Source organism: Harmonia axyridis, chromosome 6 (assembly GCF_914767665.1).
Source record: "Harmonia axyridis chromosome 6, icHarAxyr1.1, whole genome shotgun sequence".
Lineage (NCBI taxonomy): Eukaryota > Metazoa > Arthropoda > Insecta > Coleoptera > Coccinellidae > Harmonia > Harmonia axyridis.
In genome coordinates, this window is record NC_059506.1 from 21516805 (window position 1) to 21530092 (window position 13288).

Sequence of the window (13288 nt, forward strand, 5' to 3'; positions counted from 1 at the left end):
GGTGGCGTCTTTCTTCACGAAAACTGGTCATGTGGCAATTGTGGCTCTTGAAAATCAAAAGACCTTTTATGCAGAGTAGTATGAAACTACTTGTTCGCTTGAAGTTTTCGGTAAATGGACTAGTTTTCATTTTTTTGTTAAGGATTAATTCAAAAAATTTAAATAAAATGAAACAAAAATGTAGAAGAATCATCGAAATATCTCTAGAAATGAAAAAGTTATGGGACTTTGAAGTTGCGCTTGGAAGAATAATTTCATAGTACGTGTAAGTGGCGTGACGTCACACACTAGACGACTGGTATTCGCAGAGTGCTTACGAATTCATTGGTGTACAATCACTTGTGCCGTTCGTGTCGTGTTTTGTTCGTTACAAAATGGCTGAAATAACTTACTATATACATACATATAAATTACTTTTTTCTCTTTTTACTTTTTACTCCTCATATAAATATGTTTTGCCATTGATTGACTTCAACAACCAGTACCTACTCAACAAACTGTTTATGAAACGTTTTTTAAATAAATCATCGTTATAAGTTGAACCATGATGAAGCAAACTCAAAAGTAGATACTTACTTGAAAAGTTTAACTCCTTTTATTTCAGCACTGACATAAGATGGATTTGAAGAAAAAAACTCCATGACTGCGAATATATCTATTTTAGGGAATTGTCACTTTGTCCTTTCACGAAGCCTTCTTCCATTATGGTGACATAAAAACAAAACTCGAGTTAAAACTACACTGTACAACTACAAACGGCGCGAGAACCTTGGCGCGGCTAAGTATTCAAACGTAATTTATGGTGTAGCGATCACAGGCAAGTGCCGTGACGTCACAGACCAAAGACGTTCCGCGCTAAAATACGTAAATTCAAATAATCTATTGCTCAGTCATTTATTGATGGATTTTCAAAATTTTTTCACTGATTTATCAGTTTTGCTCTATATTTTAATTCTATGGTGTCAAATATAGTATTATCAACATCACTAAACTAGTCCATTGAGAGAAACAAGCCCAAAACGATGAATCATCTTGCATCATCACAATGAGAGTTCACACACATCAAATTTAACGAATGAGTATTTGGACACACAGAAATTAACTTAATGGGTCATCCGCCTCACAGCATCGACTTGGCACCGAATGACTTCTTCATATTCCCAGAAATTGAAAATTAACTTGGTGGACAACGATTTTCATCACCCGAAGATGGGGTTGAGGCATGTTTTAGAACTACCAACTTCTGATTAGAAAAAATGTTTCGAATAATGGTTCCATCGCATGCGAAAGTGGATAGATCTTAAAGGCCTTTATTTTGAAAAGCAATAAAAATATTTTGCATCAACATCACCTGGTTATTTCTTGTATTCCCGATACATAAATAGTAACCCTCGTATATATGAAAGTATAAAAGTTGAGGCTCCGGCTTAGCGTGAAAAAACATTTGCTCTTTCGTTCATCCTCGCTGTTTACCTAATGGCCGGTCGGTTCCCCCACGATTGGGAGTATATTTGAAAAGTTTTTCTCTGCTTAATTCCTACTGAGGGCGATTTGATGAATGTTCATTAGTTGCGGATGGTAGAGCGGCTTGTGTTTTCGTAGAGGCAATTTTTTAATTTGTTTTTCGCGTCCGGGGATGCCTTTCCCTATCTACGATTACACAACTAGATGGGAGATAAATCAGAATGAGCGTACGTTGTTCTTCTGTGTCTCGAAATTATCGTGTATTGGGTTGGGTCAGAGGCGGACCTTTTTGAATATCAGTTTTTATCTACGACCATGGGCGTAGGCAGGCGGGGGGGATTGGTGGTTCAAACCCCCCCCATCCCGAAATGTTTAAGATGTCAAAATTTATTAAAACGAAACATCAAGTTAACAGGACTATATACAGGGTGATTCACCGGATTGGCCTATTAGACGTTTATGGAAAACAAATCATAATTTTGAGCTGAAAATTTGCATATCGGGGTTTGAGACAATGATATTTCTCCCTAAAATATTTTCAGATCTCTAAGATTTCCGGTTATACCGGAAACAGACTTCTACTTCCTCATTTCGAATGGCACACCTAGTATATTATTGCATCATCAGATAGCTTTTTTGATGGCGATTTCGGCAATGTTCCATACCTTGGAAAAAACTCAACGGTTCATGAGTTATTGGGATTCTTATGAAAAAAATGGTGGCGATGAGGACTCACATTTTTTTCAATATTACCGCAGAAAGAGCTTTTTCCAAAAACTTTTTTTCTTTTTGGATTCCGCAAATACGCAGTATTAAAAAACTGTTTGGGCCAGAAAAGTACAGGGTGTTTATAAGAGTATCATGAACTTGGTCAACTCAAATTCATCAAAACTCAAGATTTTCGAATGAGAACCTATATTTTTTATTATTTCACTCGATACTACGTTAAAAAATAGTGGGGGTTACTCAATCAAACCCTGTACCTAAAATGAATACTTTAAGAGTTATCGAGGAAGAACATTAAATGAGGAAAAACCGCTATTTATAACTGTGTGGAGTAGTCTGCGATTTCCGAAAAACACAGGAAGAAACGAAAATTCGATGTTTTCATGACTAAATTTAACATATCAAGAATTGTAATGAATTATTCGTAATTGAAAATTGTATTGGTTTATGGATTTCTCAACAATCCCAACGAAAAATTAATTAAAATTCATGAAATGTAAAATTTAGTTATCCAAACATCGAATTTTAGTTTCCTTCTGTGTTTTCCGGAAGTAACAGACAGTTATTATCACAGTTATATATAGCGGTTTTTCCTCATTCGAATTTCTTCCCCGATAACTCTTGAATTATTCATTTTAGGTATAGGGTTTGCTCAAGTAACCCACACTATTTTTGTACGTAGAATCGACTGAAATAATAAAAAAATATAGGTTCTAATTTGAAAATCTTGAGTTTTCTTGAATTTGAGTTGTCCAAGTTCATGATCCTCTTATAAACACCCTGTACACTTTTGGTCCAAGCCGAAAACAGTCTTATAATGCTACGTATTTGCGGAATCGAAAAAAAAATTTTTCGAAAAAAGCTTTTTCTGCTGAAATATTCAAAAAAATGTGAGTCCTCATCGCCCCTTTTTTTTTCATAACAATCCCAATGAACTCATGAACCGTTGAATTTTCAACCAAGGTATGGCATATTGCCGAAATTGCCATCAAAAAAGCAATCTAATGATGCAATAATATACTGGGTGTGCCTTTTGAAATAAGGAAGTAGTAGTCTGTTTCCGGTATAACCGGAAGTTTTAGAGATCTAAAAATATTTTAGGGAGAAAGATCATTGTTTCAAACCCCAATATGCAAATTTTCAGCTCAAAATTATGATAAATTTTCCATAAACGTCTAATAGGCCATCCCGGTGAATCACCCTGTATTCGTAAGTATATAGTAATGATATTTTCTATCAATTCTAATCATGCATGATGGACTCCACAATTTAACGAATTTTATTCGATCTAATTCAGTATGTTATGGACCTGACCCAGGAATATTCCGCCAGAGTATTTCTCTTTTGGTTTTTCCTTCTCCTGAAACTCTTTCTTGTAGGTACATTTGCCTATATCACAGAAGGTTCGGGCATTATCTTTCAGCATTTGGAAGTATTTTTGTAGGATGTGTTCAACCGTGGTAATTTAAACAAAGAAATAATAATATTTTTTTGTATCCTAGTGTTTTTTTTTTCTTTGCTCCATCGATAACAACGGTTTATAGGTAATATGTTGACTTCAAATTTGGCTCTAATGAAGTTGATCGTCGATGTTGTGTCCTATTTCGAAAGCAAAGACGGATCTTCCTAGAGAAAATTTATTGAAGAGTTAGATGATTATTCAAGTACATGTACCTATCGCTTTCGAAATTGATTATGTTCATGAATAAACTCGAATTTTCAAGAAAAATTCAGCCCGGAACGCATCGAGTGCTAAAGTGAACTGATTATCTCTACAAACATCTAAATATTCTAAATTATACGGTAAGTTTTATTCATAAACCATTCGTTTTTGAGAATCCCATTATCAATTGAAGCTCTTATTCTCAAAGCCCAACTATTGAAAAATTTCATGTAAGAGTCCTTTGTTTCTCTTTCAGTTAAACTTAACATGTGAACAGGATATACATAAAAGTATTTTCTATTATTGTAAGAGTGTTATGGTAAGTGATCGTTGAAATATTCTCTATTTTTAAATGGAAACATAACACCAACATTCTTTGATGTGAAGTGCCGAAATAGTTAAGATATCAGGGCTTTGTCTGAAGATTTCTTCACAGGATGTTCTAGATTTAAATTTCTTCAGTATTCTCATTGCTCATTTTCGACTTATGGGAATTGTCCTATTTCGTTAGAGCCACCTTAAAAATCCGAATCATACAATGGATTTGAAATTTGGAAAATAAATCACTTTATACATCACATCACTATATACATGAGCTCACAGTACAGTAAACAGAATGGACTAGTTTAGTGATGTTGATAATACTATATTTGACACGATAAAATTAAAATATAGAGCAAAACTGATAAATCATTGAAAAAATTTTGAAAATCCATCAATAAATGACTGAGAAATAGATTATTTAAATTTACGTATTTTAGCGGGGAACGTCTTTGGTCTGTGACGTCACGGCTCTTGCCTGTGGTCGCTACACTATAAATTACGTTCAAATACTTAGCCGCGCCAAGGCTCTCGCGACGTTTGTAGTTGTACAGTGTAGTTTTAACTCGAGTTTTGTTTTTATGTCACCATAATGGAAGAAGGCTTAGTGAAAGGACAAAGTGACAATTTGCCTAAAATAGATATATTCGCAGAGATGGAGTTTTTTCTTCAAATCCATCTTATGTCAGTGCAGAAATAAAAGGAGTTAAACTTTTCAAGTAAGTATCTACTTTTGAGTTTGCTTCATCATGGTTTAACTTATAACGATGATTTATTTAAAAAACGTTTCAAAAAGAGTTTGTAGTTGAGTACTGGTTGTTGAAGTCTATCAATGGCAAAACATATTTATGTGAGGAGTAAAAAGTGAAAAAAGAAAAAAGTAATTTATATGTATGTATATAGTTAGTTATTTCAGCCATCGTGTAACGAACAAAATATGACACGAACGGTACAAGTGATTGTACACCAATGAATTTGTAAGTATCCTGCGAATACCAGTCGTCTAGTGTGTGACGTCACGACACTTACACGTACTATGAAATTATTCTTCTAAGCGCAACTTCAAAGTCCCATAACTTTTTCATTTCTAGAGATATTTCAATGATTCTTCCACATTTTTGTTTCATTTTACTTAAATTTTTAGAATTGATCCTCAACAAAAAAATGAAAACTAGTCCATTCCATTTTTCATGTAAGTTTTCTATATGATAGTCCAAAGACAATGATTCATCTTTTATCCATCCTGAAAATTTTGTTTCAGTACTTAGATTGTACACCCCATCAGAGGAATTCTCGCCATAGCGTGATCTATAGCTCGCCTTTCAGTTTCAGAGTTCTAATGAACTTCAGTATCTTGGACGGCTTCAAAGAGGCTACTTCTTCACTTCTACAAGTTTCTTGTCCAAAGCAGATTTCTCCTTCCCAGAGAATCTGCACTGGTCATTTTCTGCTAGGCACATTCTTATAATTATGAGATGTTTCCTAAGGCGACAATGCCCTATGAGCAATCCAGTGAGGAGTTGTAGTATATTCCTGCTAAGATCCAGATACTTATTGAATCTTGCAGTGTCAAAGTTTCGAAGAAACTCCCAATCCAACCCAGAACCCAGAAAGATTCCGTCAGAGTATTTCTCTTTCGGTTTTCTCTTTCTCCTGAAACTCTTTCTTGTAGGTACATTTGCCTATATGACAGAAGGTTCGGGCATTATCTTTCAGCATTTTTGTAGGATGTGTTCAACCGTGATAATTCAAACAAAGAAATAATAATATTTTTTTGTATCCTAGTGTTTTTTTTTTCTGTCTTTGCTCCATCGATAACAACGGTTTATAGGTAATATGTTGACTTTAAATTTGGCTCTAATGAAGAGTTGATCGTCGATGTTGTGTCCTATTTCTAAAGCAAAGACGGATCTTCCTAGAGAAAATTTATTGAAGAGTTAGATGATTATTCATGTACATGTACCTATCGCTTTCGAAGTTGATTATGTTCATGAATAAACTCGAATTTTCAAGAAAAATTCAGCCCCAAACGCATCGAGTGCTAAAGTGAACTGATTATCTCTACAAACATCTAAATTATACGGTAAGTTTTATTCATAAACCATTCTTTTTTGAGGATCCCATTATCAATTGAAGCTCTCATTCTCAAAGCCAAACTATTGAAAAATTTCATGTAATAGTCCTTTGTTTCTCTTTCAGTTAAACTTAACATTTGAACAGGATCTACATAAAAGTATTTTCTATTATTGTAAGAGTGTTATGGCAAGTGATCGTTGAAATATTCTCTATTTTTAAATGGAAACATAACACCTACATTCTTTGATGTGAAGTGCCGAAATAGTTAAGATATCAGGGCTTTGTCTGAAGATTTCTTCACAGGATGTTCTAGATTTGAATTTCTTCAGTATTCTCATTGCTCATTTTCGACTTATGGAAATTGTCCTATTTCGTTAGAGCCACCTTAAAAATCCGAATCATTCACAATGGATTTGAAATTTGGACAATAAATTACTTTAGGAACACACTATAGACACAGTACAGTAAACAGAATTCCATTTTTTATGTAAGTTTTCTATGTGATAGTCCAAAGACAATGATTCATCTTTTATCCATCCTAAAAATGTTGTTTCAGTACTTAGATTGTACACCCCAGCAGAGGAATTCTACCTATAGCGTGATCTGTAGCTCGCCTTCCAGTTTCAGAGTTCTAATGAACTCTAGTATCTTGGACGGCTTCAAAGAGGCTACTTCTTCAGTTCCACAAGTTTCTTGTCCAAAGCAGATTTCTCCTTCCCAGAGAATCTGCACTGGTCATTTTCTGCTAGATACATTCTTATAATTATGAGATGTTTCCTAAGGCGACAATGCCCTGTGAGCAATCCAGTGAGGAGTTGTAGTATATTCCTGCTAAGATCCAGATACTTATTGAATCTTGTAGTGTCAAAGTTTCGAAGAAACTCCCAATCCAACCCAGAACCCAGAAAGATTCCGCCAGACTATTTCTCTTTCGGTTTTCTCCTTCTCCTGAAACTCTTTCTTGTAGGTACATTTGCCTTATCCGCAAAAATTTCTATTTCAGTATAACATAATGTTTATTTCATTCATAGTAACTGCATTCGAATATCCAAAGTTGTTTTTGTTAACAAGAGACAGTTTTTTTTTTACATTTGAAAAGAATCATTGATTCGATTGCTTTAAAGTATAGTCATAGTCATTATAAAGTTTCATGTAATCAAGATTTTGTGCGGCATCCAGATGTATACTTTTCAGTCGTGGAATAGATTTTGATGTATCATTTACATATGCAATGAACGAAATAATGCCGATTATAGCACCCCGTCGGATAGGTGCTTATTATAATAAAAATAATCAACAAAAATACAGAAAATTGAGAGTAACTTTCAATAATTCCGTCTTGAATCATAATTTTGCCCCCAAATATCTTGAAGTTAAACTTGATTCTTCTTTGAATTTCAAGGTTCACTTAAAAAAATTTGTCGAGGAATAATATCCTCCAAAAATTAGCAGGATCTTCATGGGATGCTGATGGCAACACTCTTCGTACAGCAGCCTTGGCCTTGGTTTTTTCTGCTGCTGAATACTGTTGTTCTGTTTGGTTCAATAGTGCTCATGTTCATAAAATTGATGCACAGCTTAACGTTTCTATGAGAATTATTAGTGGGACTATTGGATCAACTCCTTTAGATTGGTTACCGGTGCTATCACATATAGTTCCGCCTCATATTCGTAGACAGGTTGCAGTCAAGAAATCTTGGGATACATTTCATTTCTACCCGAACTCATTTCCAATTGTATCCTATTTCCCAGATTCTAGAACTGCTAGATTGAAATCACGCAAACCTTTATGGACTAATACCTTCCTTGAATCCAATGAAAGCGACAAGGAAATTTGGCGTTCGGGATGGACTTCTTCTAACGTCTTCAACAAAAGTCTTATCGTTGATCCCTCAGAAAAAGTTCAAGGTTTCAATATTCCTAGGAAAATTTGCTGTATTTTAAATCGACTTAGAACTGGTCATGGTCGTTGTAATAGTACCCTCTTCAAATGGCATTCTATTGATAGCCCACTATGTGAGTGTGGTGTAGAAGAGACCATTGACTACTTGGTGAATGATTGTCCAAATTATAAATTTCATGATGGTTTCCAAGCTATCCATCCAGTTTCAGATTATTTTTTAGAATGGGTAGTTAACTTCAAATCGATATAATGAAAACTAATATTGAGTACTCCTTTCTGCTCCTTTTTTTTTTGTTTTAGGATCCAATTGGAAATTATAGAGTCGTCAACCGAAAAGAGAGGATGAAGTCTATTTCTATTTTCCCGACAGATATGACTCCAACCACGAATAGCTAGCTATTCCATAGTCCTTCAACTTGTTCGGTAAAGTTAAGTAGTAAGTAAGCTTTTAACAGGAAATTGAAACCTACAGGAAACGAGATATTTGCAGAAAATGTTCAAAAAACCGATTTTTGTGAACTTTGACCTTAGTTTGTAATAGTCACGGGAACCCTACCATATGTAGGTTTTGAGACAACTTTTAGAATGCCCAAATACAAGTTTATAAGGTTTATTCCTAGGTATTTCGAATTCCGAGATGCTTTTGACTAAAATGAGTGGACTACTAGGACAGTCGGGAGTAATAACAAACATTGAATTCTACTTACCCCTTCCACTTCTTCCCACGAACCTCAAGTCATTAAATTTCGCCACCTGGTTCTTCATAACAGCCGTACAATTTCTGAGTTCCGCACAATAGTTCTCGTCGTTTCCGGCCCTAACTGTCACTACGGTACCGTCACCCACATCCCCTAACGCGACCACTTTGAACGCCACTGGAAGCGTCTTGTTCGACCTCCAATGGGGAGGTAGGACGGTGCACACAAACAGAGGACTACCCGTTCTGATCAGCTCGCCTGGGTGCTCGGACAGGAAGTCGTTCAGTGTCCTTTCGGCCAGGATGTCAGATGTCATCTTGGTGTAGGTGTCATTCAACAAGACAGTGCCTGAAACGGTAATGAGGATGTAGACTAGGGCTGGGAATCATAAATGAATGATTTGAATATTCGAATAATCATTGAATAATTATTCGAATAATTGCATTTTGCATTATTCGAATAATCATGAATTTTCACTGAATAGTTGAATAATCAATGACTACTTTTCTATTCATGAATAATCAGTGAATAGTCGAGTATTCACTGAATAGTTGAATAATCAATGACTACTTTACTATTCATGAATAATCAGTGAATAGTTGAGTATTCTATGATTATTCAGTGAATAGTTTTCTATTCAGTGAGTAGTTGGATATTTATGAAGTTACAAATGAAAGTTTGAATGATCACTTGACTCACTATTCAGGAATGATTAAAACAAGGTTTTATGATTCACTACGGACAAATCGTTTTATCACTATTAAAATTACTGGAAATCACATATTGAAATTGATAGATACAATTGAATTAAAATTATAAATAAACTCCTGTCAGTGTTTGGAATCCAAACAAACAAATTGTCATTCAAATTGGTACGTTGTCGTTGAAGAAATTGGCTTATTATTTGAAGAACGATTTTACTATTAATTGATAGACAGAAGGAAAGAGATTAATGCCGTAAGTTTGAACTTGAGGTTCAACTAATAAACACGGCTTTTTACAAAATCTGGGGAATGATACATGATTCAAAGTTACTGGTATTAACTTCGTTCCTTCTGTCTATCAATTAATACTCTATTTATGAAAATAAGCCAATTCCTTCAACGAGACCGTACTAATTTGAATGACAATTTATTTGATTGGATTCCGAACACTGACAGAAGAACCAAAAATGGCGGTATGTGACGTCACACTGATAGAGCGTATATGGCGAGAGGCAAAACACCAAAACGATTATACCACGTCACAAAGGGTATATTCACTCATCAAAACGCTCGGATTTTATTGGTTCATTGAAACATGAGTTTAATCACTGAATATTGACTGAATAATCATTGAATAATCACTGATTAATCATTGAATAATCACTGAATACTCATTGAATAATCACTGAATAATCATTTAATAATCACTGAATAATCAACGAATACTTGGATATTCATGACTACTCATGAATAATCAAGCATGATTATTTGTTTGAATGAATTATTCGAATAATCGAATAAATTTATGGATGAATATTCGAATACAAAAAGGCGAAAAAGTCCCAGCCCTAATGTAGACCTTAGAATATAGATAGAAAGAACGAAAAGTAAACATTTGTGCTCAATTCCGAATGCAAGAGAGATGTAAGTTTAGTGTCGCCAATCACAATCGATCTAGCCGATTGTCGGTGCTAGCCACAGGCGTGGAGAATCCTGATTTGGATGTTGAATGCTTCATCAGGAATTCTTTTTTCATAACTTCGCAATAGCTAAATCAATAAACTGAGAGAACATCGACCTTTTCGAAACACGAATGAATTTTATGAATAAATCACATTTTAAACTATTTTTGAGCATCAATTGATAATTTCGAAATTAATCAAATTATGTAACGCTACTGCTAGAGTGTCCCGTCAGACAAGGAGCCCCGAATGTTGGCATCCAAACAAATGCATCAGTTACAAGGCGATTTTCGTTCCTCTCATCAATGTTCTAAGATGTAGACCGAATTCTACGTGTTTGCTTCTTATCTGCCTATTGAGATTCATAATATCGATTCCAATCAAGAGTAAATTGAAGATATAAGCTGGGGTGTAGATTTGGTGGGCTACTGTAAGTACTCCCCTCCCAAGACTTCCAAAATACGAAATTCAGAATTCTCGCCAAGACTAGGACAAAAAATGTTTCCATAAGTTTGGCAAATCAAGTGGGCGCTTATGAAGCATGAAATAACAAATATAACAATTATAAAGTATATCCGTTTAATCATAGCTTTCAAGTAGTAGGTATATGGTTTATTATAGAAGACCGAGGTGGAAATCATTATTGAGTACGTAGCATAAGTTATGTATGCATACAAATATATTAAAGATTAATGATAATAATTGAAAGCAAGAATGAAAAGTTACTTCTCCTTCGAATTGATTATGTTATTTTTTTCAAACGTTTTGAAATCCATAAAAATCTGGAGATCCAACTTTAAATAAGATATATAAACGATATTTATAATTGATTGATCTATGAAAAATGTGGCTAGTTGTAGATGTCAAGCTATATTAATTTTGAAAGACAAGAAGGGTAATACTTGATAGTTTCCATTGCTAGGCAACTGTTTTTCCTCCGTCGGACGGAAAAGTAATTCATTTGGATCGTGGAAAAACTTTTTGAGTTCATTATCACTTGGTTATCATCCATTGTTATTTAATAAAAAAGAAAATATTGGGAATATTGGACACAATTTTATGCTATTGTTTAATTTGTAACAACGCCGACGTTTCGAAACAGTTCGTTTCTTTTTCAAGGCTAAAAAATAAATAAATATATAAGGCATACAATATGACATAATATGATAACACATTACCTAGTTACGATAAACAATATTGTACGCTTATTAAAATCATAAAGACAATTTTCAAGGAATCGAAATTCTTTCACACATCAGATAATCAACATCAACATCCATTAAGTTATTTTCAATATGACAATGACATAAACATACCATTACGACAAAAATATTAAATGGACTTAACACTATTGTCGTGGCCAGCACTCATCTTCTAATTATATTGTTATAAATCGTGCTTAGGTGTTGTACATCTTCTCTATGATTAACTGTGTTATTTACTTTTATATTAATCATTTCGCTTATATTTCTTTTATAACCAACCTCTTCCCTATCAAGAATCTGTACATTATCAAAATCAAATTTATGGCCCATAGTCATTTGATGTAAAGTTAAAGCTGTTTTATTAAAATTTATAACACTCTTACTATCATATTTATGTTGTTTAATTCTATCTCGTAAATATTGTTTTGTTTGGCCAATATAACACTTGTTACAGTCAGCGCAAGGTATCTTATATACTAATCCCGATTCTAAGCTATGAGGAGTTTTATATTTTAAATAGGTGAAAAATTTTTTGTGGTGAGTAACAAGTGTTATATTGGCAAAAAAACAATATTGACGAGATAGAATTAAACAACATAAATATGATAGTAAGAGTGTATTAAATTTTAATAAAACAGCTTTAACTTTACATCAAATGACTATGGGCCATAAATTTGATTTTGGTTTTGTACAGATTCTTGATAGGGAAGAGGTTGGTTATAAAAGAAATATAAGCGAAATGATTAATATAAAAGTAAATAACACAGTTAATCATAGAGAAGATGTACAACACCTGAGCACGATTTATAACAATATAATTAGAAGATGAGTGCTGGCCACGACAATAGTGTTAAGTCCATTCAATATTTTTATCGTAATGGTATGTTTATGTCATTGTCATATTGAAAATAACTTAATGGATGTTGATGTTGATTATCTGAGGTGTGAAAGAATTTCGATTCTTTGAAAATTGTCTCTATGATTTTAATAAGCGTACAATATTGTTTATCGTAACTAGGTAATGTGTTATCATATTATGTCATATTGTATGCCTTATATATTTATTTATTTTTTAGCCTTGAAAAAGAAACGAACTGTTTCGAAACGTCGGCGTTGTTACAAATTAAACAATAGAATAAAATTGTGTCCAATATTCCCAATATTTTCTTATTTATTTTTGAGTTCATTTAAGTTAATAATGATGCACTTGCTGATATGAAGAATTTTTCATATGATAAATACAAATTTTTACCTTCTGGTGACGATGCTGCCCCACTAACAGTTTGTGGGTTTGAAGTCAGATGCATTTTCGATGAGATTCATGCACCAACTTGTTACAGAAACCTCAAATATCTTGAACAGGTACTTCATCACCTTCTCTCCATAACAACGTCCCGAGTAACCAACCTTTCAGTTACCATGCTGCAATATTTCTTTCCAATATCACTAGAATATAATCTGTAATAAAATAATAGAAATTAGTACCTATAATGATGCTTCATTTCAGAAATATCGTAGTTCAATTACTTTGAAACCTAGAATACCTAAGCACAAGTGCTACCAATT

At 33.8% G+C, this 13288-nt stretch overlaps 1 protein-coding gene across 3 annotated transcripts in view; it reads right to left on the bottom strand.

The window, feature by feature from the left end:
• The window catches only part of LOC123682513 (runt-related transcription factor 1), a 101939-nt gene that overhangs the window by 69472 nt on the left and 19179 nt on the right, over positions 1-13288 (bottom strand). For all 3 annotated transcript variants that reach the window (XM_045621157.1, XM_045621156.1, XM_045621158.1), the window contains exons 2-3: positions 12975-13180; positions 8861-9199 (exon numbers count right to left, since the gene is read on the bottom strand). In XM_045621157.1, the coding sequence (XP_045477113.1) occupies positions 8861-9199; positions 12975-13029 (394 nt within the window). In that variant the 5' untranslated portion in view covers positions 13030-13180. The remainder of the gene's footprint in view (positions 1-8860; positions 9200-12974; positions 13181-13288) is intronic.